The sequence below is a fragment of the Puma concolor genome, chromosome A1, assembly GCF_028749965.1.
Source record: "Puma concolor isolate L17-30 chromosome A1, mPumCon1.1.hap2, whole genome shotgun sequence".
Lineage (NCBI taxonomy): Eukaryota > Metazoa > Chordata > Mammalia > Carnivora > Felidae > Puma > Puma concolor.
This window is the reverse complement of record NC_141667.1, coordinates 51,242,332-51,268,701: the sequence shown is the minus strand read 5'-3', so window position 1 is coordinate 51,268,701 and position 26,370 is coordinate 51,242,332. Positions and strand designations below refer to the sequence as shown.

General features: G+C 39.6%; 1 protein-coding gene across 1 annotated transcript in view; it reads left to right on the top strand.

Moving 5' to 3' along the window:
• Positions 1–13,987: 13,987 nt before the first annotated feature.
• RNF145 (ring finger protein 145) overlaps positions 13,988–26,370 on the top strand; it is a 64,520-nt gene continuing 52,137 nt past the window's right edge. The window contains exons 1-2 of the mRNA XM_086705361.1: positions 13,988–14,152; positions 19,602–19,804. Coding sequence (XP_086561487.1) covers positions 19,621–19,804 — 184 coding nt within the window. The 5' untranslated portion in view covers positions 13,988–14,152; positions 19,602–19,620. The remainder of the gene's footprint in view (positions 14,153–19,601; positions 19,805–26,370) is intronic.

The following is a 26,370-nucleotide window of genomic DNA, read 5'->3' as shown; positions in this document are numbered from 1 at the left end:
TTTGGTTTATTTTTATATTAAAAAGTACCTAGAATAGTACCTGGCACATAGTAGAAACTGAATAAATACTTGTTGAAGGCGTAAATAAATTTAAACCCCTTAGGATGACATTCAATATGTTTAACCAAATGATGATAACTCCTTGCTCTAAGAAGCTAATTTTACTTCTGTATTGACCGACTTTCCATGTCACCTGAAGTGGTATAGTTATTGCCTCTGTTTGTCACTTATTCAAAGACTGTATCACTTTTTTGAATATTTTGTTTTCTTGCTAAAAATATTCTTTCTCTTCTCTAATCATCTTTTCTCCTTTCAAACTGATCTTTGAAAACTGGCCGTAAAACTGACCTCCAAACAACCTCCCGTGATTGGCCTTGCTTGTCTATTCACTTAGTTTCATTCATTCCTCCTTTGAAAAATATTAAACAGTCACTGTGTATTGCACATCATTTTGGGCATTGGAGACATAAATATAAATAAGACAGAGAAAGTCTCTGTTTAAATAACCAACTACATAATTAAAGTATCTCCAGATAGTGGTGAATGCTATTAAAACACAAATATAGGATGATGTGTAAGAAAGTGATTGGGGCAGAACATTAGGTAAGGATTTAGGAAAGGACTTTTGAGGAGGTAGTGTTTGGTCTGATGTGAAGAAGATGTGAGAATAGAGCATTTCCAACAGCATTTCTGGATGAAAGTGAACAGGTACATGGACCTGGTGCAGGCACAAAGCATTCCTGGAAAAGCAGGGGTGAGATCATGACTGGAGCTACCTGAGCAAGAAAGAGAGTGGTAGAGTAAGGGTAAGAGGCAGGCAATGCCAGATCAAGCAGGAACCTGTAGGCTAAGAACAGGAGTAGTGATTTTACTGTAAATGTAAGGGGGTATTTTAGAAGCTTTGAAACTTGGGCATGTCATGGCCTGATTTATGTTTCAAAAGACTCATTTGGCTGTTGGGTTGGTTATATACATCGACTGCAAAAGTGAAAGCAGAAAGACCAGGAAGAAAGTAATTGCACTAACTCTAGAGATGATGATAGCTTAGCATGAACTAGGGTGGTAGTGAAAACGGAGCAAACAGGGATATGTTCTAGAGGTAAAGCTAATAGGCATCCTTGGGATTTGTTGGGGGTGGGAATGGAGGCTGGGGTGGATGTGGAAAGAACAAAATCAAATTTGATTATTAGATTTTTTTTTTTTTTTAATTTGAGCAACTGGGTGTTGATGGTACCAAATACTAAGATGTAGAAGCAAGGACAAAAAGATTAAGGTGGGAATGGAGATGGGGTGGGGAGTGGGAGTCAAGCATTCTATTTAGTTCTTGTAAGTGCAGATGTCAAGTTTGACCTTGAGAGCATGAGCCTGGAGCACAGTGGAAAGCCAGAGCATGTAGTGGTCAAGAGAGGAGGCTCTAGACCCATCTTACGCAGTTTCAAATCCTGGCTCCTTCTCTCTATTTGGGCTTGAACAATTTACTTAACCTCCTTGTGCTTCAGTTTCTTCATCCATACATTGGGGATAAAAATAGTACCCCATAAATTTGTTGTAAGGATTAAATTAACTAATACACAGAAAGAATTTACAATAGAGTCTGGCACATAGGAAGCATCCAATAAGTTTTAACTAGGATTATCAATATGGGTACAGGTGAGGGCTAGAACCTAAATTTGGGAGTCATCAGTGGAATTTTAAAACCATGGGATTAGATGATATACCCTCAGGAGAGAGTATATTTAATTTTTTTAACGTTTGTGCGGGGAAGGGACAGAGAGAGAGGGAGACACAGAATCCAAAGCAGGCTCCAGGTTCTGAGCTGTCAACACAGAGCCTGTGGTGGGGCTCGAACCCACGGACCGGGAGATCATGATCTGAGCAGAAGTCGGACACTTAACCCACTGAGCCTCCCAGGTGCCCCAAGAGAGTGTATTTAAAGAAGGCAAGGGGCAGGGAGTACCCAGATTCACGTCATGATCTCGTGATATATATATAGAGAGAGAGAGAGAGAGAGAAACATTTAAAAACAGAAGAAGAAGGCAAGGGGCCCTGGGCCAAGCCATGGGTCACTGCAACATTTAGAGTTGAATTAGGGGAAGCAAAGTAGCCCCAGAAGGAGAGTGAGGGGGAGCAAACAGGGGGAAGGAGGAAAACCAGCAGTGTGCAGTCACAGGAGTTATACTGAGTTGAATCCTGTCTGCCCAGAATTCATGTCCATCTGGAATCTCAGAATGTGACCATATTTGGAAATATGGTTTCTGCACATGCAGTTGGTTAAGTTCAGATAAGGTCATACTGGATACTGATGAGCCCAGAATTGAATAACTGATAATCTTATAAGAAGGCCATGTGATGATGGAGGCAGAGATTGGAGTGATGCATCATCTGTAAGACAAGGAGTGCCAAGGATTTCTGGGAGCTGCCAGAAGCTGGAAGAGGCAAGGCATGGTTCTTCCTTAGAGCCTTCAGAGGGAACACGGCCCTGCTGATACCTTGATTTTGAACTCCTAGCCTCCAGAACTGAAAGAAAAAAAAAATTTTCTGTCGTTTTTAGCTTCCCAATTGTGGAACTTTGTTACAGCGGCCCTAGGAATCCAGTGCAGAAATCAAGAAATGGAAATGTTTTTGGAAAGAAGGATATGACAGATTCTTTGAAATGCTACTGGTAGTAGTAGTAGAATAAGATGAGGACTGGCAAGGGACTGTTGGACCTGACAATGAGGAAGTCTTTGATGATCTCACTGGGAATGGTTTCAAGGGGTGTTTGGGGTGGACTTGTAAGTGGAGTGGGTTGAGGGGCAAATGGAGAGTGAGGAAATTGAGATAGCGCTATAGACAACTTCTCAGAAAATCTTCGCAGTGATATGGGGGGTGATGGTTGCAAGGCATGAAGGGAGGGATTTTTTAAAGACTGCCATCCTGAGCATGTTTGTATGCTAGTGGTAGTTATCCATGAGAGAAGGAAGAGAAGTTGATGGTATGGGGGGGAGGGGGAAGGGGAATTATTATAGGTTCTAAGTCCTTGAACAGCAAGAGAGGCTGTGATCCAGATCTCTAGTGGAGGACATGACCTTTGACAGAAGCAGGAAACTTCTCCCACCTGAGGGGAGTGAAGACCAAGAATATCACCACCAAGCTGGTAGGTCATGGAAGAAAGTTGAGGAACTTGATCGGTTGCATCCATCTTCTCAGCTACTCACTCAGCTGAAAGTGAATGGAGGAGAGAGAGTAGGTGGTATTGGAAGTTTGAGAAGAAAGCAGAGTGAGCCACTCTGGGGAGTCGAGAACAACCTCACTAGAACAATGCAATGGTTCTGTGTAGCAGCACTGAAGGCTAAGCTTTGAGATTCATGGTTGCTTGTGTGGTTTGTCCAGCAATCTCAGCTGCTCAAGTGCAGGTGCTGAGCAGATGGTGGGAAGGAAAGTTAACATTTATAAATGAGACATTTAAATGGTAGACTGTAGAATCTATGCTGGGTAAAGAAAGAGGTAGGACGTAAGAAAGGTATGTGAAGAGTTGGTAGGGTCAGTGGATTGGAAGTTTGATGCTAAGAAGAACACACGAGTATATTTTTAAAAAGAATCAATATTTGTAGGAGTGATCACAGAGAAAGATGCTCAAAATTGAAATTCTGGAAGTTGATATTAATGACAGTTTGAGAATTAACTATGATAACAAATGGGTGGGAGGAAAAGATCATTTACATGAGAATGTTAAATGAGATTAGGAAGGGGATTAGGAGAAACAACTGCTTGACAGGCAGAGGGTTCCCTTTGGGGGCAAAGAAAATGGTTTAGAACTAGGTAGAGGTGGTGTTTGCCCAATATTGTGAATATACTAAATGCCACTCAATCGTTCACTTTAAAATGGCTAATTTGGGGGGCTCCTGGGTGGCTCAGTTGGCTTAGTGTCTGACTCTTAATTTTGGCTCAGGTCATGATCTCACATTTTGTGGGTTCGAGCCCCATGTTGGGCCTGCTTGGAATTCTCTCTGTCTCCCTTTCTCTGCCCCTCCCCTACTTATGCTGTCTCTGTCTCTCTAAAAATAATAAATAAATTTAAAACAACAACAACAACATGTAGCTAATTTGATGTTACGTGAATTTCACCACAATTTAAAAAAAAGGAAAAAAATCCCACATGGATTATCTATGTTGTTGAAGTCACAAAAAATGGGGGCACAAAAACCCTATGAGGTGGATAGGACAATTATCTCCATCCTAAAAAATGAAGGAACAGAGGTATAGAGAGGTCAAGTGATTTGCCCAGTGTCACACAGGTAGTCAGGGGTAAAGCTTAGGGGGGGAAAAAAAAACAAGAGTAAAGTTTAGAGGGGGTGCCTGAGTGGCTCAGTCGGTTAAGCATACAACTTCAGCTCAGGTCATGATCTCACCATTCTTGAATTTGAGCTCTGAGTCAGGCTCTGTGCTAACAGCTCGGAGCCTGAAGCCTGCTTCAGATTCTGTGTCTCCCTCTCTCTCTGCCCCTCCCCCATTCATGCACGTGCTTGCTCTCTCTGTCTCTCAAAATTGAATAAATATTAAAAAAAATAATAAAAGAACAAAGCTTAGATTTAACTGAAGTTTGGGTTCTGGACTCAGAGACGTGTCTCTATGAAAAAACTCATTACCTCTTCTGGTATATGGCTAGACCGACAGGAAGCAGAGCACAATGTGATAATTCATTTAAACTACCTATAGAGCCTAGAACATAGTAAATGCCCAGTAACTATTACTGTCCTGTGCTAACTACTCAGTATTGCTTCATTTCCTGTTAAAGTCCAGACTCCTTAGCATGCCATGGAAAGTCTTTCCTCAGCTCCTGAATAGAGCCCACTTTACTTCATCTCTCCCTACATTCCCTCTGGAAATCTGAGATCAAATCATAATTATACTGCTTTTCATTTCTTGCATGTACTTTACACTCTGGGGGTATCTGATTTTGTTACCCACTAGCCGTCAACATTTTTATTCAGAAAATTTATTTTATTTAATTTATTTGCCCTGCCCTCCAAAGCAAACTTGGGCAGATCCCAAGACTTCTTAATGGATGGGCAGTCCTACTCACTTTAAGTTACAAATCACAGTCTTGATTCGGTAATTAGAATGTGTCCAGTCAGAAGATTAATTAAATGCTTCAATCTCCCTTCAGTGAAAGATCTCTCCATATGTGAAGTGGTGGACTTCTGCTCTGTCCCCACTGCCTTCCTTCCAGTGTACCAGCAACTGCATCAGACCCTACCTGGGTGGAGACCGCTCGAAGCGGGACAGGTCAGGGATGGGGAAGTTCATACTTGTTGGGGGTCTTCAACTTCTCTGGGTCTGGCAGATGGCAACACTTGAAGCTTTCTCTTTTAGTACCTAGTGCACTTTTTTTTTTTTTTTAATAGCAGTTGATTGAAAAGATACAGGGATAATACAACAAAAAGTGATTTGCTAATAGCCCCAGGATGCTAGTCCACACAGTGACTTAGAAGGGGGACCTGGTTGCAAGAGTACTTAGGCTGCTTCCACATTGGTTGCTGGTTACTTTGTAGAATCTGAATGATCAGCACCAGACTGCTACTGGTCTATCAACTAGGAGAAGCTAGCTGGCTTTTTATAACTGACCAACTAAGGCAAGCTGGTGGCTCTCCATGGGTTGTTTGAAGATTCTTCTTTTTTTAAATTTTTTTTTATGTAAAAAAAATTTTTTTAATCTTTATTTATTTTAGAGAGAGAGAGAGAGAGAGAGAGAGTGAGCAGACACAGTGCAAGTGGGGGAGGAACAGAGAGAGAGAGGGAGACACAGAATCTAAACTAGGCTCCAGGTTCTGAGTTGTCAGCCCAGAGCCCAACGCAGGGCTCGAAGTCATGGGCTGAAGTCGGATGCTTAACCGACTGAGCCATCTAGGTGCCCCAAAATTCTTTTTTTTTAAATGTTTGTTTATTTATTTTAAGAGAGTCCCAAGCAGGCTATGCACCCTCAGTACACAGCCCTATGTCGGGGCTCGATCCCATGAACTGCCAGATCATGACTGAGCTGAAACTGATTCAGAATCTTCACTGACTGAGCCACCCAGGTACCCCTAGAAGATTCTTAATTCTTCAATGACCTGGGTGGATGCATCCCTATTCTAGGTGATCACATGTGACCCTAGGAATTGGATTTTTATCTCCAACTTCTTACTATCAGTCTCCTCTGTCCTTCTATTTAGTCCTATTGTACAGGACTCCAGACAACTGGGGCCATGTGGTGCACATCTGCTCCCTGGGAAACACCCACACACCTTTTGCTTCCTTTGATAAACTCTGATAATGCTCGTCCGTCCCAAGACAGCCACACTGTCTTTTACTCTCTCAGTCTTTTGCAGAGAACATATTTCAACTTCTGTGAATGGTCTCACAGAAGATCTCTCTACCATCAGACCTGAGCAGAAGGAGGTAGTGTCCCCCATGATGCTTCCTTTGCTTGGTACTGACAGCAACAGCTCTCTCCAGAGAAACTTCTCTCAAATCCCCTCTCTGCTCACGCGCATTTACACCATTATCTGGATAAATGGGTCCAGGAGCCTTGGAACTAGTTTGCTCACATTCCTTTTGTAAACTGTGCCCAGGGAGAATTTACTTCACACCCATGCTGACATCCCATTGTATTGTTTTGGCAACTCCCTGAGGCAGGAGTGTCCCCTGTTAACATCCTGAAATGTGTATGTAAAATGTGTGCTCTTCCCCTCTTTGCCTCAAGTCTTTACTCACCAGGTGACTCCTTATCTATTTTTCAACAATTAGAATGCCTTTTCCTTCCTTCCACCCTGTGACCCTACAGAATGCGCTAATCCATCCCATTTGTATTTCCTTGGTAAACTTTGCCTACCTTATAGTAACCAATTCATTTAGCTTTATATTAAAACCATTTATGGGTCTGTGTCCAAACCCAAGAGACTGAAAGTTCCCAGGGACAGGGACTCTTGAGATTTACTCTTTCATATTCAAAGACTAATATAAAATGTAAATTACCATTAGTAGTAGCATCAAAAACATAAAATATCTAGGAATTAATGTAATAAAAGGTAATGCAAGACCTCCATGTGAAAAACTAAAAATCTGTTTTAGGAAACTTGACAAGCCAAAATTCCAAATTTGATTCCAAAATTGATAAAGAAATGCAAAGAGCCAAGATTCTCTTGAAGAAAAGAAAACAAAAGAAAGAAATTCAGGGGAGAGGACTTGCTCAACAACCTATCAAGACTTCTTATTTAGCTAGAGTAATTGAAACAGTTTGGTATCCACATCAAGGTAAACAAACCAGTGGAATGGAATAGTAAGTTCAGAAACAAACTTACTCAAATATACACACCTGACTTACAATGGATGACACCGTGGAGCAGGGGGGAAACAGGCTTAAAAGAAGCATTTAATATAAATTAAATTAAGAATTTATGTTCATTAAAAAATACCATTTAGAGAATGAAAAGGAAGCTATGGAACAAGAGAAGATTTTTGCAGTGTATATAATTGACAAGGGGCTTACATTCAGAATATAAAGGACTATAAAACAAAAAGCAAAAGATAAACAACCCAGGAGAAAATTGGGTAAGAGACTTGAACAACTCACAAAAGAGGAAGTCCAAAGGCCAGGAAATACGTGAAAAGGTATTCAACCTCATAAGCAGTTGGGGAAATGCAAGTTACAAACTCACTAGAGTGGTTAAAATTTGAAAGACTGACAACGTCAATTGTAAGCTAGAATGCAGAGCAATGGGAACTCTGAGGGATTGCTGCTGGGAGTGTAAATTGGTGCAAACACCACTAAGTTGAATACTTCCAGACTATGGCACAGCAATTCTTTTCTAAAGAAATGTGTGCCCATGTGCACTGGGAGACAAGAGCAAAAATGTTGATAGCATAATTTGTAGCAGCCCCAAACTGGAATTTGGGTGTTCATGAACCCAAATGCTCATATATAGCAGAATGAATAAACAAATAATATTCTATGCATGTGATAGCATTCTATACTGCAATGAAAATGGCTGAACCACAGTTTCACACAAGAATATAACTGAATCTCAAACACAACGTTAAGCAGAAAAATCTGGTCACCAAAGAATACATACTATAAGCATCCATGTATATAAAATTCAAGTACAGGCAAAACTAAACTACAGTATTTAGAGATTCACACTTGGGTGGTTAAACAAAGAAAAGGAAGTGACTATATTAAAGTCAGAAAAATGGTTACCTTTGTGGTGAGATAGTTGTGATGGGAAAGAGTATGTGGGGATTTTCTGGGGTATTAGCAAGCTTCTATTTCTGGAGAGTGATTAAATAGCTTTGTTTTATAATTTGTTAAGTTGTACAATTGTGTTTCTATTTATTATTTTTTTAAGTTACTTCCTTCTGTTTATAACAGCATATTACACTACAGATTAAAAGGATTGAATGCCCTAGGACTCTTTTAACTGCAAATAATAGAAAACTCACCCCACAGTAGCTAAGCAAAAGTAATGTATTGGCTGATATGAAGAATAGAAGGTGGACATGCTGGCTTCACATGAGGCTTAGAACAGGACTCATACACTGTGACCAGGTCCTGGTTTCTTTTTGTGTTGCAGGTTCTTTGACCTGCTTTGAGACATTTTCAGGCTGGCTCTTACCTTTTGGATCCGAGATGACTGCCCGTAGTCCTTGAAATTATGGGATTCCTTTTTTAGATCTAGCAGGAAAGAGAAAGCTCTTCAAAAGCTCTGGTGTTGAGTCTTGTCCTGATTGACTTGGGTCATGAGTCCTTCCCTGGACTAATCACTAAGGAAGATAGGGTAAAGTGATTAATCCACAATAGACTGCATGGCTAGAATGTTCAAGATGATATTAAAAAGAGAAAAAGGAGAATAATAGATATTGGGAAGGTAACTAACAAATGTCTATGACAATCAGTACCCATTCTATTTAGCTAATATCATCATGCTTGAAAAGCAACACACAATTTTGCATTTCTAGCCATCTCTGTCTTAATCAGAATTAAACAGAGATAGTGGCTGGGTAAAATAGAGGTACACCAGCAGAGCTTAAATCTGAAAATGATAGCAACAATACATTTTTCCCTCCTGCTGATGTTAGAGATTCCAAACAGTCCACAAGTACTCAGATGGATTAAAAGCAAAACTGGTTTGGGGCGCCTGGGTGGCGCAGTCGGTTGAGCGTCCGACTTCAGCCAGGTCACGATCTCGCGGTCCGGGAGTTCGAGCCCCGCGTCGGGCTCTGGGCTGATGGCTCGGAGCCTGGAGCCTGTTTCCGATTCTGTGTCTCCCTCTCTCTCTGCCCCTCCCCCGTTCATGCTCTGTCTCTCTGTCCCAAAAATAAATAAACGTTGAAAAAAAAAAAATTTAAAAAAAAAAAAAATAAAATAAAAAAAAAAAAAAAAAAAAAAGCAAAACTGGTTTGTAATACATAAAACTAAGGCAGTGGGTGAAACTTGAGTGGATCTTGGTTAGGAAAAATGTTACCTGTGAGATATTTTGGGGAGAAATGTGAAAATTGGAACATCAGCCGGATAGTAAAAGATTAGGGAATTATTTATTTTCTTAGGTGTGGCAAGGTCATTTGGTAATATTGGAGAAAGCTGTTATTTTTAGAAGAAGCAGCCTGCAGTATTAAGGGGTGCAATGTGTTGATGTCTGCAATTTACTCTCAAATAGCTTAACAAATAACATACATATGAAGCGAATACTCAAAACGTTAACAATTGCTGAATATAGATGAGCATATGAGTGATGGTTGCAATTTTTTAACAATTCTGTATATTTGAAGCTCTACAAGATAAAAAAAGTTGGGAAAATAAAAAATGTTTTGGGGGAAAATCTGAAAAATCCAAACCAAACAAAACAGGACTTGTTTCTATATTTTTTCCCTCCTGTAGCCTCCTGTAGACCTTAGGTCTACAGGAGGTAGAAGAAGATAAATTTATTTTGTTATTAAAACAGTGTAAGTTCTATTGCTTTTCCAAGTATCCATGAAAAATATTTATTCAGCACCAACCATGTATATGCATTTCTTATTGGTAATAGGCAGTTATAATTTTATCTCTGTCTGACTTTATTACAGAATAAATGTTGCCAACCGGATACCAAAGACAGAGGGAACTACTAACAACATATATACTGAGGGCTTACTTTGTACCAGGAACATTAACATACATAGTTTTATTTATTTTTTATTATAATCCTGTGAAATAGATACTGTCATTAATCCTTGTTTTACAGATGACAAATGGAGGTGTTTGTAAATTATGAACACTTGGCACAGAGTCCCATATCTAACAAGTAGGGGGTATCTGAATCTAACAGTAAATCTGTCCTTGTACACTGCTGGTGGGGATGTAAAATGGAGCAGCCACTTTAGAAAACAGTGGCAGTTGCTCAGAAAGTTAAACACAGTTACCATGTGACCAGGTGATTCAATTCTACTCCTAACTACATACCCAAGACAAATGAAAATATGTGTCCACACAAAGACTTATATGCGAATGTTGATAGCAGTACTATTCATAAGAGCCAAAAAAAGTGGAAACCACTCATATGTCTATCAACTGGTGAATGGATAGACAAAATGTGATATAGCTATACAATGGAATGTTATTTGGCAATAAAAGGAAATGAAATAATTATACATGCTACAACATGGATGCACTTTGTTGCTAAGGGAAATAAGGCAGACACAAAAGATCACATTTTGTATGACATAACCTATATGAAATGTCTAGAATAGCTAAATCCGTAAGAGAGAGAAGGATTAGTAGTTGCCTAAGTGGGGGAGGCAAAGAGAATGACTGCTAAGGGATACAGCAGGTTTTTTGTTGTTGATTTGTTTTGTTTTGTTTTGTTTTGTTTTTGGAAGAGAGGTGGTGATGAAAATGTTCTAAAATTGATTGTGATGGTCGCACAACTCCGTGAATCTACTAAAAACCATGGAATTGCACACTTTAAAAGTGTATTGTATCATATGTGAATTAGATCTCAATTATATCTCAGAAAAAGTTTATTTCCCCTTTACTGAACCATGTTGCCTAAGAAAACTTTAGTTTTCCTCTTAGAATCGGCTTTCAAAATCAAACCGTAAGGGTAGTCAGGTCAAAAGAGATTTTATATGTCATTTAGACTCTTCTATTCAAAAAGTTAATTATTTTGGAATTAGATGGAGAAAACCTCAAAGTGCCCATAGGAATAAAGTAAGTGAATAAATGCATACATGAAAATTCACCTTTCCTCCATATCTCCAGAGTTGGCTCTCTGAGTTTTTTGGATTTGGGCCCCATTACGTGAAGTCTGTTATGTGAGATCTTATCTCTGGATCTAGAAGGCGTAGTGAACTGGCCATCAGCTATCTGCAGATTTGCAGCAGTTTCTATGGGATTTATTAGCAATAGCTGGTTTTATAAGGCATTCAGGAACTAGTCTTTTGGAATGGCTAGAGCTGTAACAAACATGCACTCTTCCAAACTTTACGCTGACTTCCTCCTTAATGTTGCATACATTTAGTGAATAGGAAGATGACCTTTGGAATCCTGAATGGTTTCCCATTCCATAGTCATAAACATTCCAGTTCTTTCCTTCTACCCCTGAAGCTAATTCCTTTTATGGCCAGGTTTGTGGTATTTGGACATTTGCTTAAGCTTGGTTTCAGGTACTTATAGTAAGTTTTGCTCCTAACCTTTGCTTTTTTGGGTGCCTCTAGAAAGTACTTTCTACACTGTAACTGCTTTTATTTGAGTAGTCTTCTCTACTGCCCCACCCCCAGTCTTTTTCCCTCTTTTTTTTTTTTTCTTTTTTCTTTTTAGTTTGATTCAGTTACCTGCATCTGGTAATGTGGAGCTTTCCCAAAACTGGATTAGCAGCAATATAATAGCAGTAACCCTTTCATTACCAGAGTAATTTTCTTCACTTGTTTTGAACTTAGCATTTATAGGCAGCTGCTGTAAAACTCAAAGGTGGAGAAGACATGACTTTGTCCTGCTTTTACAAGTCCAGAGTACTTATTAGTGAGGGTTATAGAACTTTGAAGCCATTTTTTTTTCCTTTAAAAAAGGAAATGTGAGTGCTGAGGTAAGCTTTTCCTCCATTTAAACAAAACACACAAATCCGGTAACAATATTAAAGGAATATTTTCAATATTCTGTAGTTTACCCTAAAAGAATAAATAAATCCAGTAAGAATTTAAGGTTATATAGATTTTGACTTCTTTGCAATCTGTTTCTGGCCTTATGTTTTCTTGCCTGAAGTCAGTAGTAAAGTTGTTAAAATGCGGTGATGGAAACCAAGGTATAAGGCTTTGCTATCTTGGGCAGTTTTCTATTCTAGTCATTAGTCATGCGGCCTCTGTAATTTAATTTCTTACTTACCAGGCTGTATACAAGAGACTCATAAAATGGCCCTTCTAGGATGTAGCATGCCTGATTTGTCTAGTCTAGACAGCAGGATGAAAGCTGTCTACAGAGAGTTATGAACATACTTCCCAGAAATTTTTAAAACTTCATTTCTATAGAGCTATCAAACTAGTGGAAGGGAAGTTACTCAGAATTTGAATGTCGGATGCCTCCAGGAAAGCTTTCTTTTACAATTTTAGCAAGATACAAAGGTTGTGAGGTATTGGAGATTTATGTTTAAAGCACAGAGGCCAGAGAGTTGAATTTCCAAGGAGGGCCCCCAACACAGAGATCTACATTTAAATACATTAATTTCTCTTGTAACAGGCCGAAGTTGAGGTTTCACAATTTCAGGATGACCCAGGATAGTTGCAACATTTTACCCACTCCTGGGTGTGTGTCTTTGTGTATATAGGCACTACCAACATCAAAGGCCAGACTGGTTTCTAGTAGCTACGGGCTCTCCAGTTACTGACCAAAGACACAGCAAGGAATAGTGTAGGATTTTTTGTTTCCTGGAGAAGGGGTGTCAGGGGGTGAGGGATTTGTAGAGAGTCGGTGAAGTCCTAGAAAAACTGGGGAATAAGGTGTCTTGCCAAAGCAAAAAACACTAGCAGCATCCTTGATTTGTTCTGTGCACGTGAGACATGCTTCAGGCTTTGTATTGTGGGTAAGTGGGGAACAGTTCCAGCCCTAAAAGGTATATTGCCATTTAAATTAAGGGAGGCCTGCTGGTCAGTGGGGCACCTTGGGAAGGGGGTGTGTCCACTTACCTCTATTTTGAAACTTCGACCAAAGGCAACACACAAATACTATTCAATTTCGTATTACAATAAAATTCTTTGAACAAATTCTTTAAACTAAGGGGTGGAAGTTTAAAATTAAAGATAGTGAACGTTTTCAATTCACTTATTCAGGCATCCAGTCACTTATTCAACAGAGGCTTATGGAGCGCCTATTCTATGCTAGGCACTGCTGAGCCATCACAGACTTGGTCCCTGACGCCATGGAGTTGGCAGTCTAGTCCAGTCAGTGAGGGAGTTAAGAAAATTCAGGCATCATTGCTACTGCGGTTGCACCGGGTGAAGATCAGCCGCTCCAATTCTCCCACGTGGTCGCAGCAGGTGAGTGTGGGTGTGAGCGCTCGCGGCTTCTGGTATTTGAGGAGTGTGAGAGCGCACGTGTGTCAGAATGGCGCGTGTCACAGGGTGCGTGCAAGGGTCGGGGTGGTAAGCGTCTCCACAGACGCTTGGGCCCGGCTGCGTGGGCCGCGGGAGGACTACGTCTCCCGCCCACGTACTGGGGGCGGCGCGGGAACCACCCGGCCCGTGCGATTGTGAGTGAGCGCAAGAGCGCGCGCGCGCGCGCGCGCGCGCGGGGGAGGGGCGCGGCGCGCGCAGGCGCAGAGAGCTAGAGCGGACCGCGGCCGCCGCAGAGCGCCGGGGGCGGGAGGAGCGAGCGCAGTAGGCCATGGCCGCCGTCGGCTGCTGAGGGGCTCGGCCCGCGAGCGCCTGCCGCCGCGGACGATGGTGACCGCACGGGTCGGGCCGCTGCCGCCGCCGCTGCCGCCGCCTCCCAAGACGCTGCAACCAAGGCCCGGCGCGGAGGAGCCGCCGCTGTGAGCCGCGCCGTCCCGGCCCCCGCCGCCGCCGCCCGAGAAGAACGGGAGGGCGGGCGAGAGAGCCGGGGAGTTGCGGAGCTCGCCTGCCCGCCGGCGGCGCCGCCGCCCTGCGGGGAGAGAGGCCACTGCCCGAGGTGACCGAGCCGTCCGCCCTGGCTGGCCTCTTCTCATCCAGGCTCCTCCGCCCCCTTCTCTTCCCACATCCTTCCTTCTCCCCTCCCCCACCCTTTTGCCGGCTTCTTCCTCTCCCCCCTCCTCCGCCCCTTCCTCGGTTCACCTCCCACCTTTTTCCCAGTCTCGGCGGCGTCCACATCCCCTCTTCTCCCCTGGCGTCCCCTCCCTCCTGACCAGCTGCCCCTCTTGCAGACCTCTTGGCCCCCCACCAGCTCTCTCCAACTCTCTGCCCTCCCTTCCCACCCCCTTTCCCCGTACAGAGTCCCCTCCGCCAGCTCCAGGGCCTTGAGCGCCGCCTCCTTAATTGCCCACCCTCCCGGAGGCATCCCTTACCTCCCCTGGCATTCCTAAGATGCTCTCTCTCTGAGCTTCTGCCCCACCGCATCCCTAGGACCCCCTTTCGAGGTCTTTTCTAAGCAGCTTCCTGAGCTGCCCCTTCCTAGGTGCTCCTTTCCAGCCCCTTTTCTCTAGTTCCCACTTCCAACTTTCCCTCTTTTGCGTCTTTGTCCGCTTTGCTTCTCAGCTTCCCTCCCTCTTTCCTTTTGACTTATCCTTTAGTCTACGCAGCCCCAAACTCAGCCTCCTCTTTCCTTCTTTCATGCGGTTTGAGGTTGTTTGGGGGTGCGGAAAGGCCTGCCAAGCCATTCTTCGAATGGGGGCCCATTTGCTCTGCATCCCATCTGTCCTTTTTCACTGTGAGAGCGTTCTCTATCCCTTCCTTTTTGTCCCCATCGCGTCCTCTCTCGGCTGCCATCCCTTCTCCACCCCACTCCTGTTTTGCTTTTCCCACTCAAGACCCTTGCCCTCCCTTTAGGAATGATTCCCTTTTCTGCTCGGGGATGATGAACTTGGCCCGTGTCTTTCTTTGGAAGCTTTTCGGTGCGTGGCGCGGCGGAGCCAGCACCCTTGGCCTGACAAGAGGGGAGCTCCCTGGCACGGGCCTCTTTACTGGCAGAGTTTTTGCGAACGTAATCCCCTAGCCCCGCGGCGGCAGCGGCCCTGCTGCTGCGCTGCCTGCTTTGCAGCGAGCTGGGTTGGGGTTACTATAGTTCAAACGCGGCTGAGATCAGCAGGCGTGGAGGGCGGGGGAGGAGGTGCGGGGAGAGAGGAAGGGGGCTTTGCAGTGAGAAGGCATCAAAGATTAATGGATGGCTTTGCATCGCTGTCTGCAGTAAACAGGAAACTAGTTGGAAAGGAAAGGAGAGGATTGTGTGCCTTTTTATTTTTTAAAATGCGGACTGTGCTCTTCTACTGAATCTTGAATCATGCCCAAAGGATGAGCTGTCGGTGCTGCAGTCGTGACCCAGGCTGAGCGCCCAATGGCAGAGAGAGCAGTTTTTATTCCCTCTGTCTGGCTCCTTAAGAGTTGAAAGATGGTCCTGTTATTCAGAGTGGATTCTGTATCTTTGCCACTTTGGAGATGAGAAGCCACAGAATTGCTAGTAGTTTATGTGGAAACCAGGTACATACAAAGTTAGCTAGCAATAGTGTGGGAGGGGGGAGGACCAGCTATATTTAAAACATGTGCCAATGCTTATGTAAGAGGTGCGTTCTCCTCCTGGGTATCTGTTTTGGCTGAGTTTACTTATGATTTTAGGCTCTAGCTTTGCCCTATAACATTTTCAGGGGTTACCATCCTAATGTATGGACAGCCAGAAAATTTTTGAGATTGGTTTTAGCAGATGGTAGAATTTTTTTTTTCCATTGGATTGGACAAAGAAAGGAGATTAATGGTGATTTATTTTTTTTCTTTCGAAGCGGAAGAAAGGTGTAGAAACTTTCAGCCTTAAATTATCTATCATACTGAATTTAAAATTGGGTCATATGATTTTCTCATTATTTTTTATTTGCCTTTTTAAAAAGGGAGTTTATCTGCCTTTTTAAAAAGGAGATATGAATAGCCTTCTTTTTTTTGGTAAGATCCCATTTTCCATTTCTTTTTCTTAATTCTTTAACAGACAAGCTATTACTTTAAAAACATACATTTTCCATATTGTTCCGGATGATTTGTGTGATTTCTTCATAAAACAAAAATCAAAGTGTTTCCAGGAAGGTGTAGAATGAGACTGTGTTTCCTAACCCACAAATATGAATGGTGAGCTGTGCAACGTTATACTTGTACAGGACATTACTGTGTAAGTAGTGATTGCTGCTTCCAAGCCTGGGAAAGTCATCTAATGAAATCATTGTGGTTCTGCTTTTGGTTAGCTTTGTTGAGTTTTTGTTTTGTTTTGTTTTGTTTTTTGCCATTTTTGGAAGGGATTTTTTTTTTAAGGTGTTTCACTGTGTAAAAACATCTTTAAGCTTGAGTCACATTTAGTTTACGTTGCTTGCTGAAACATTGTGTTGGCATATTACTTTCCCAGTTCTGTTAACATTTCAAGGAGGACATGTAAAAATCTTTCATGGAGGGGAATATATGTGTAATTGAACATGACAGGAAATAACTTCAATATTTGGCCTTAGGAGTGTCATCTTTGTGTTCAGCTCCTTTACTTATTTTTGAGGATAATTTGGTATTATTATGATTTTAAGAGAATTTTAAGCTTCCTCTGACTTGGAATATACTCATTAGCTCTAATAATAAATCTAGGAAAAAGATAAATTAGGCTTCAACCAAATATCATAGAAATAGAATAATCTTTTTATGCCAGGGGAGAAAGCTCCATTTTTACTTCATGCTTCTAATAGAGTGGCTTGGCAAATGTGAGTGACTTCAGTGATTTTAAACAAGATAAATGTTTCCACATTTTGTTTAGATGTTAATTTAGTGTGTGGTGCTGGAGTGTAGTGTGTGGTATTTGTGATGGTGATCACCCTATCATGTGGCACTTACACTTTAGAAATCACAAAGTTGGGCTGGGGATTTTGTGTGTGTGTGTGTGTGTGTGTGTGTGTGTGTGTGTGTCTGTGTCTTTCCACAGCTTTTGTGGGTAATATTTTAGATCTGGTTTTCCATGAATTTGTTTCCTCTATGTCCACATATAGGCCCAGCTTGCCAATGACTTGCTAAAATATAACTTACAGAAATAAATGAAATGTTTATAAGCAGTGGGGTTGTTATTAAGTGGGCATATTTCATTCTATACAAGGTCCTCCTTAATTCAGACATTTGGGTCTTGGATTTACTATGCAGTAGAATTTGGGGATCAGTCTCAGATATTCTGTATTGAGAGCTTTAGGAACTCAAGATTTCCCTTTTTCTATATGTGAGGCAGGAATAGTGGTTATTGAGAGGGAATTTGTACCATTATGCTAATGGCCCTCTTCTGTAATAGAGTTGAATCTCCAGAAGAATTAAAGGAGATTTTTTTTCTTGTTAGTTGTTCATATCTTGATTTCATATCGTGATGCAGGAGCGGTTATTGGTTTACTTAAAATTTTTTTTCTTTACCCCTTTGAGAGCTGCAATAAATGGTAAAAATGGGTACATGTAAAAACAGCAAAACATTAAAAAAGGAGGAAGGCTCTAACTCAGATGAAATAAATATGGACCACAAGTACTAACTTAGTAATAGTCCCTACAAAGCAGTAGTGATTTATATTGGATTCTAGAATATGGAAAAAGTATATTCCATTATAGTATAAAGCCTGTCAGTGATACTGTTATCTTAGTCCATAATGATTTTCACACGGGACTGGTGTTTTGTGAGAAAAATCCATTGTTTGTGTACTGTGAAATAAACTCCCAACTGAGTTTGACTGTTTATCTGTTTGACCACCTTAGTAAGTAGTTATGTTCTATATATTTCCTTAAGTCATCTAGATAGCTTAGGCATATTATACTTTTTATAAAGAATTTCTTTTTTTAATCCCCAATAATGGGTATTCTACAACATTTGGCAAACAGACAAGGAAATAAAAGTCACCTTAGCCTTATTGTTGGAAGGATGTTAATGTGATATTTTGGTATTATTTCTTCTCAAGATTTTTTTTTTCTCTCATGAGCTTTGAGAAATTGAAATTCCTGAATGGTGTAATTTGCACTAAATGTTGAGTAGAGTTTTTATTTTTCAGTGCTTTTTTCCCCCCATAGGACACAACGGTTAGGTTTTAATTCTGACAATATTTATTTCTTATGTAGGAAAATTATTAAAGTGATCTTGTTCATTTAAAGTAATCAGAATTACCATACTTATTAATAAAAATGTTAATTGTGCATTCTTAGGATAACTTTTAAGTAATGGGAATGATTTATGATCATTCAATGATTGATATAATGTATCAGTTTTTCAGTGATTGACAAACTTCTATTAATGGTTTGCCAAGTTGAGCTCTTTTTTTAAACTATCTGAGCTAGGAAGCTATGAAAATTAGAGGGTAAAATGGAAATACTGACAAATATTTAACCATAGCATAGTAATCTGTCACTGTAATTTTCTTCAGAAATAAATGTTTTCATTTGTCCTGTAATGTCTGAAATTACTGCCAAAGCTGGAAATGTGTTTAGCTTTCTCAGCAAAATTCTTAAAAGGATATTGTCAGAGCCAACAATCCAGAATTATCATTACTTTTAAAATTGTCTTTAACACACTTGTTTGCCTGATTCTCATAATTCCTTGGATTAATTTGCAGCACTATCATACAAAGCAGTGTTGCACAGAATTGTCCTTTTAAATAATAGATTGTCCTGGAGATCTTTCATTTCCTTTTTTTTTTTTTTTTTTTTTTTTAATTCTATTCGTACTACTCATCAACAGCTGAGCACAGACGGGCTGCAGACTCCATGTGCCAGCGTATCTGTATATCACAGGAAGAATTTGATGTTGCAATTGTTTCCCACTTTGAAGGCAGATTATGGGAATATCAAATGAAGAGTTTAATGATTCAAGGAAATAATATTGTGAACAATGTTTTATTTACCTGTATCGTGAGTTTCTCTGAATTGTATCTACATCATGTAAATTCAGTACTTCAATTTTGATTGCAAGTAATATAGAAAAGGATAAGTCTTTGAGATGCTGCAAACTAAATGTGTAGTTAGCAAATTTTTATTGAATAGCTTAGGCTTTTTTTTTTTTATCAGTTAAATTTTGCTCTTTTCTAAGACCTACATAAATCTCACTTTTATAGGAGTGAATTTTTCCTTTCAAGTTAATTGGACAAAAGCTGTAGTATTATTAGGGTGTTTTGTTGCTAGTGCCTAGAGTTGGAGTTAAGCTTTTAAAAATAAAGTTTGAGGCCTTACCACTTATGCAGACTGGGAAGACCTGTAAGGAAAGGTCAGTGTGAAAACCCAATATAAAGATTGCTTCATGAAAGCCTAGAAGTAGTAGCTGTGGCTGAGGAGTTTTATACATTGTTATGTAGTGTTTGTATAGATATGGCAATCCATTAGATTCCTAAGAGGATATCTAAAAGCTGTTTGAGGTGACTTATTTTTTATATGTTGGATCTCCTGAATTTTAGGTCTGCTCCAAGAAAAAACATGGCTGCAAAGGAAAAACTGGAGGCAGTGTTAAATGTGGCCCTGAGGGTGCCAAGCATCATGCTGTTGGATGTCCTGTACAGATGGGATGTCAGCTCCTTCTTTCAGCAGATCCAAAGAAGTAGCCTCAGTAACAACCCGCTTTTCCAGTATAAGTATTTGGCTCTTAATATGCATTATGTAGGTAAGTGTCTATATCACCTTTGCTAATCTGTTAGTGAGCATTCTGATTTATATCTTTGTTAAGGTGATTTTGAATTTGAGTAAAATGAGGTTTGGTTACGTTGAAATGACAGTGATACAGTCATTGATGAATATTTATGAATCTTGTTTGTAATATAATTTGTCTTACTATTGCGTATGAATTATTAGGGCTAGAGGAGAACAGACAGTTTTGGGTTTATTTTACTGGATGACACTAGAAGGCAGAAGAAAGCATTTTAGATTTTAATATGATAAAATGTAAATGAGAACAAATTTTCCAGACATTTGGTCTGTTCTAATTTGTCTATTAAGGGTTTTGTTAGTAACAAAGAAGGGAGGCTTCCTAAATGCAATATTCTTTATTGTTCCAGAACATTAGTATCAGTGGAACATAAGGCATTTATATCAGTTAAATGAAATGTTGGAAATGACATTTGTAATATTAAAAATATATATATTCCTTGAAATATAATTGCTATGTTTGGAGTTAGTGGTTAAAGTAATGTTGAGGTTAAAGAGGTAGAAGTCAAGAAATACAAGCAGGAAGGGCACCTGGCTGGCTCAGTCAGTAGCACATGCTACTCTTGATCTTGGGGTTGTAAGTTTGAGCCTCATGTTGGGTGCAGAGATTACTTAAAACAAAATCTCAAGGGGCACCTGGCCTGGTTGGCTCACTCAATTAAGCCTCCGACTTTGGCTCAGGTCATGATCTCACAGTTCATGAATTTGAGCCCCATGTCGGGATCTGTGCTGACAGCACGGAGCCTGGAACTTGTTTCCAGTTCTGTATCTCCCTGTCTCTTTGCCCCTCCCCTGCTCAAGCTCTGTCTCTCTGTCTCTCTCTCTCAAAAATAAACATTAAAAAAAAAAAATTAGAATCTTAAAATAAGGAAAAGAATACAGGCAGGAAACAGGTAAAAATTCATCTAGTATGACAGTGATGATCCTTGATTTTTAGATTAATTTTTGGTTTATATGTAATCATAGCAATAATGTTTCATTTGGCATTACTATAACATAACTCAAGATGTGGTTTGATGATAGTGGTTTAATAATATTATTATTAGAGTTGTCCATCAAGAAGTATATATTTTATAGAATTGTGAAGGGTTTGTCCTGTCTCAGTGAGATTTATTTTTATCTATGGAAGGACTTTTTGGGTTCCAAAGCTCAGCCCTGAAAACCCCTTACATCTCTAAGAGATTCCCAAGTAAGCCATTGTGGGAAGAAGTATAGTAGAAAAGGCAGTGCACTAGAAGTAAAACATCTGGGTACAATAAATTCATCTCTCTTAGATGGCATTACCTTGGGAAATTCTTTGAAATGAGAATGTTCTTTTATGCTGCAAAGCACTATAATTCTCAGCCCTTTACTAAAAGCTTTGTATGTTAGCCAATTCATGGAAAATAATTCCAATCTGTTGTAGAAGAACAATCGGTACTTGGCTTAGATTTTTAGCTTAATCAGCAGAATAATTCACACTGTGCTTTAAAAAATGTGCTTATCACATATATTATTTCTGAGTAGATTGAAATATTTATTTTAAAAACAGCTGCCTAATAATCAGAAACATTAATTTTAGAAGTTGAGTGGGTTTTAATACAGTTGAAATTCATACTCTGGCTTATAACTTTGGGAATTCAACTGAGCCTTCTTAAATACACTTATTACGTGCTATGGTAGAATTAACTCAGTGATTACATGAGTAGATAGTTACAGCTTGAGCAGTTTTTTGGTTAGAGTAACGTCTGGGTCAAAGTATTAAGGAGTGTTTACGTAATGTTCTAGTTTATAAACTTTCACCCTTAAATACATCTTTAAAATTCTTTTTAAAAATTAGTAATGTATTTATACATTTATTATATGTTAAAAAAATCAAAACATAGAAAGTGTACAGTGAAAAGTATCATTCTTCTGTTTGCCAACTACTAAGTTCTCTTAAGCCCCAGCAAGTAGCTATTTTTATTAACTTGTGAAAAATTCTAGAGATATTTTTATGTATACATAAGTCAATTTAAAGATATATTGGTAAATAAACATAAATAAGTATAAATATATGTATGTTCTCTTTATACAGATGAGGGGATAATATACAGTGTTCTTTTTTTAAAATTTTTATTTAATTTTTAAATTTATATCCAAGTTAATTAGCATATAGTGCAACAATGATTTCAGAAGTAGATTTACAGTGTCTTGAACCTGTTGTTTGTTTTAACTTAATGATGTATCACAGAGCCATAACTACTGCTTTTAGATATTCATGAAATAAAGCTTTGTACTCTGTGTTTTTATGTTGACACTTCCTGTTCTGCCAAATTTTAAGATTCTGATTAAATGTTAAGGCCTCCTTCTCCCCCTAGGCCTCCTAATTCTGTTTCGTAGTGGTGTAGTATCCTTGTATGGCCATACCACAGAATTGATGCTCTATTGGTGAACACTTTAGTTTCGTCTGCTATTTCATTCAGTGTTGCACTAAATAATTTTATATAGCCATAATTTTGACAGATACAAATATAGCCTTGAGATAAATTGCTAGAAGTGAAGTTGCTGCGTTAAAGAGTATATATGTGTGTAATAATGGATCGATATTACTCTCTATGGGGTTTTACAGACAGTGGTTGAGAGTTCCTACAGTCTTACATCCTTATCAAAAACCGTGTTATCAAATTCTTACATTTGGTTATTCCAGTACATGAAAAATGGATGTTTTTTAACATAAGTTTTAATTTGTATTTCTCTTACTGTGAGTGAGATTGTATTTATTCACATGTTGATGAAAAACGTGTGTTTCCTCTTCTATGAGTTGTCAGATCATGTCCTTTGCCCACTTTTTTGTGGGATTTTAGCCTCTCCCCTCCCCCTTTTTTTTTCTCAAAGGCACAGGCAAGGCTTTATTGGGGCTACAGCTCTAGCTGAAGGGAGACACAGCACCAACAGAGAGTAGTTAGGCTGGCCTTCTCTGGATTTTAGCCTTTTCTTGCCAATTTGTGGGAGTTTGGTATACATTAGGGAAATTAACCCTTTATGATGAGTTAAAATTACTGTTTTCAGTTGTGCTTGTCTTGATTTTGGCTTATGATTTTTTTGACTTGCAGAATTTGTTTTTAATGAGATTGAATTTATTGTTTTTTCTTTTTTTTTTAAGTTTATTTTTTATTGTTTGTATTTTAATTTTTTTTTCAATATATGAAATTTATTGTCAAATTGGTTTCCATACAACACCCAGTGCTCATCCCAAAAGGTGCCCTCCTCAATACCCATCACCCACCCTCCCCTCCCTCCCACCCCCCATCAACCCTCAGTTTGTTCTCAGTTTTTAAGAGTCTCTTATGCTTTGGCTGTCTCCTACTCTAACCTCTTTTTTTTTTTTTTTCCTTCCCCTCCCCCATGGGTTTCTGTTAAGTTTCTCAGGATCCACATAAGAGTGAAACCATATGATATCTGTCTTTCTCTGTATGGCTTATTTCACTTAGCATCACACTCTCCAGTTCCATCCACGTGGCTACAAAGGGCCATATTTCATTCTTTCTCATTGCCACGTAGTACTCCACTGTGTATGTAAACCACAATTTCTTTATCCATTCATCAGTTGATGGACATTTAGGCTCTTTCCATAATTTGGCTATTGTTGAGAGTGCTGCTATAAACATTGGGGTACAAGTGCCCCTATGCATCAGTACTCCTGTGTCCCTTGGGTAAATTCCTAGCAGTGCTATTGCTGGGTCATAGGGTAGGTCTATTTTTAATTTTCTGAGGAACCTCCACACTGTTTTCCAGAGTGGCTGCACCAGTTTGCATTCCCACCAACAGTGCGAGAGGGTTCCCGTTTCTCCACATCCTCTCCAGCATCTATAGTCTCCTGATTTGTTCATTTTGGCCACTCTGACTGGCGTGAGGTGATATCTGAGTGTGGTTTTGATTTGTATTTCCCTGATGAGGAGCGACGTTGAGCATCTTTTCATGTGCCTGTTGGCCATCCGGATGTCTTCTTTAGAGAAGTGTCTATTCATGTTTTCTGCCCATTTCTTCACTGGGTTATTTGTTTTTCGGGTGTGGAGTTTGGTGAGCTCTTTATAGATTTTGGATACTAGCCCTTTGTCCGATATGTCATTTGCAAATATCTTTTCCCATTCCGTTGGTTGCCTTTTAGTTTTGTTGGTTGTTTCCTTTGCTGTGCAGAAGCTTTTTATCTTCATAAGGTCCCAGTAGTTTATCTTTGCTTTTAATTCCCTTGCCTTTGGGGATGTGTCGAGTAAGAGATTGCTACGACTGAGGTCAGAGAGTTATTTATTTATTTTGAGAGAGAGAGAGAGAGAGAGAGAATGAGCTGGGGAGGGGTAGAGATTGAAGGGGACAGAGGATCCGAAGCGAGCTCTGTGCTGACAGCAGAGAGTCCAGTGTGGGGCTTGAACTTGTGAACTGTGAGATCATGACCTGAGCCGAAGTGGGGCGCTTAACCAACTGAGCCACCCAGACACCCCTATTGTTTTTTCTTTTAGAACTTAGAATTTTGACTCAATTAGAAAAGGCTTCTCTATCATATTTTACTCCATTATTTTTATTTCATTTTTTACATTTACATCTTTGCTCCACTTAGGATTTATCTGCATGTACAGTGTGTTGTAGGTATAATTTTTTCCCCTAGATAACTATCTGGTGGTTTCCATGTATTTATTAAATAGTTCATCTTTTCCTGGCTAATCATTATATACTAAGTTCTCCCATATATTTGGTTCCATTTCTGATATTTATTCCTGTTTTTTAAGTGTGTGGTCATAATGAATATTTAGACTATATTGTACTGTCTAGACTTAGTCCTTTCATTGTTTTTTATTTATCCCTCAGAGTTTTTCTGATATTGTTGGCTATACGAACTTTAGATACTTAGTTTAAGTTAAGATGAAGAGGTAGCTTAAAGATGTTAACTCTATGTATGAACACAGAAAGCCTCCCTATGTTCCAGGTTTCTTTTGAGTCCTGGAGTGTTTTAAAGTTTTTATTATATAGGTCTTGGGCATTTATTGTTCAGTTCATTCCTAGGTATTTTGTCTCTTTTATTGATATTGTGACCCCCCTTTTATATCCTTTAATTATTATTAAGAGCTTAAACTTAAAAATCAAGGTAGGGAATGGTAAAGTTCATGTTTATGGAATATAATTGTACCTTCAAATTGAGAAGCTTTCCAGGGTGGGTTTTGTCTGAGAATAGCAAAAAGAAGTGATTGTCTAAATATAATTGGAATGCTAATTATAGAACTGTTTTGCGAAGTTTATAAAGGTTATAAAAGGGGAAATAGAAGTAATATTGAAAAGTTATAGTGGGGGAATTTGTGAAAAGACCTGAATACATATATTAGGTATTCATAATTTGGTAGGTAGTGATAGGTCAGTGAGGAATTTAGAGCAGGTGAACTGCACTTAAGAAGATTGACTAGGCAGTGTTCTACAGGCCACTGGATTGGGGAGGGGAGAAACCAAGGGTAAGAAGACCAGTTTGGATTTTAGGCAAGAGGTAATGAGAACCAGAATTAGCCTTGTAAAAGGTGGAAGGCAAAGACTGGCTATGAGAACAATTCCATTGAAATTGCAATCACTAAAATCATTAGTGACCTAAAATGTAAAACTCAGGCTTCCTTTGTGTTGTCATTCTGCAGACAATCTCATATTTATGGAATTGTTGACTGCTTCCTCTTAGCAGTGTTTCTGGATTCTTCTAACTTTCTGACCATTCCTTCTGACTCTTTTGCTGTGTTTTTTCTTTAGACTTCTTAAGTGTTGATACAGCCTAGAATTTGTGTTTAATTTTCATCTTTTGTTGTTTCTGTGATCTCATATAGTTTTGGCTGCAAATCCCTATCTCCAATTTCCGTTGCTTTTTTGACCACTGTAGTCTGGGGTTAGTGTTCTTTCCTCTGATCTCATGGCACCCAGTTCATAACCTCTCCCATAGCACTTACTATGCTACATTCCAAGGATCCTTAGGCTCATCTATCTTCCTAACTAGATTGTGAGCTCCTTGAAGGTAGGAATGGGGTTATTCCTAGCGCTTAGCTAGTGCCTGGTACTGAATGGATTTCTAACTATTGTTAGACATGACCACCTAAGTATTCTGTAGACCCTTCGGTTTATGGTCATGAACTCATCATCTATACCTCAAACCTCCTCCTTCTCTTGTTTCCTATCTTAATGGTAAAGTTGTGATTATCTTGATTATCCAAGCTAGAAACATCAGAACCATTTTCACTTCCTTGTTCTCCACTCATAGATCACTATTAAGACTTCTTTAAATATGTTTCTCATAGGTGACCCTGCCAACTCCATACCAAAGCTGCCGATTTATTCTAGGTCCTCATTTTTCCCCTCACTACTAAAATAACCTTTAAATAGCAGAAATTCCTGCATTTTGTTAGGAACATTCATTAATGTTATTTTAGGTAGGTCATCATTTTTCAATGCTGCATGTCTTGCATGTTAATTATAAATTATTGTTGGGTTATCTTCATCATCATCAGTTGAGTTTGTTGTGATAGTTTAGAGTGAATAGTG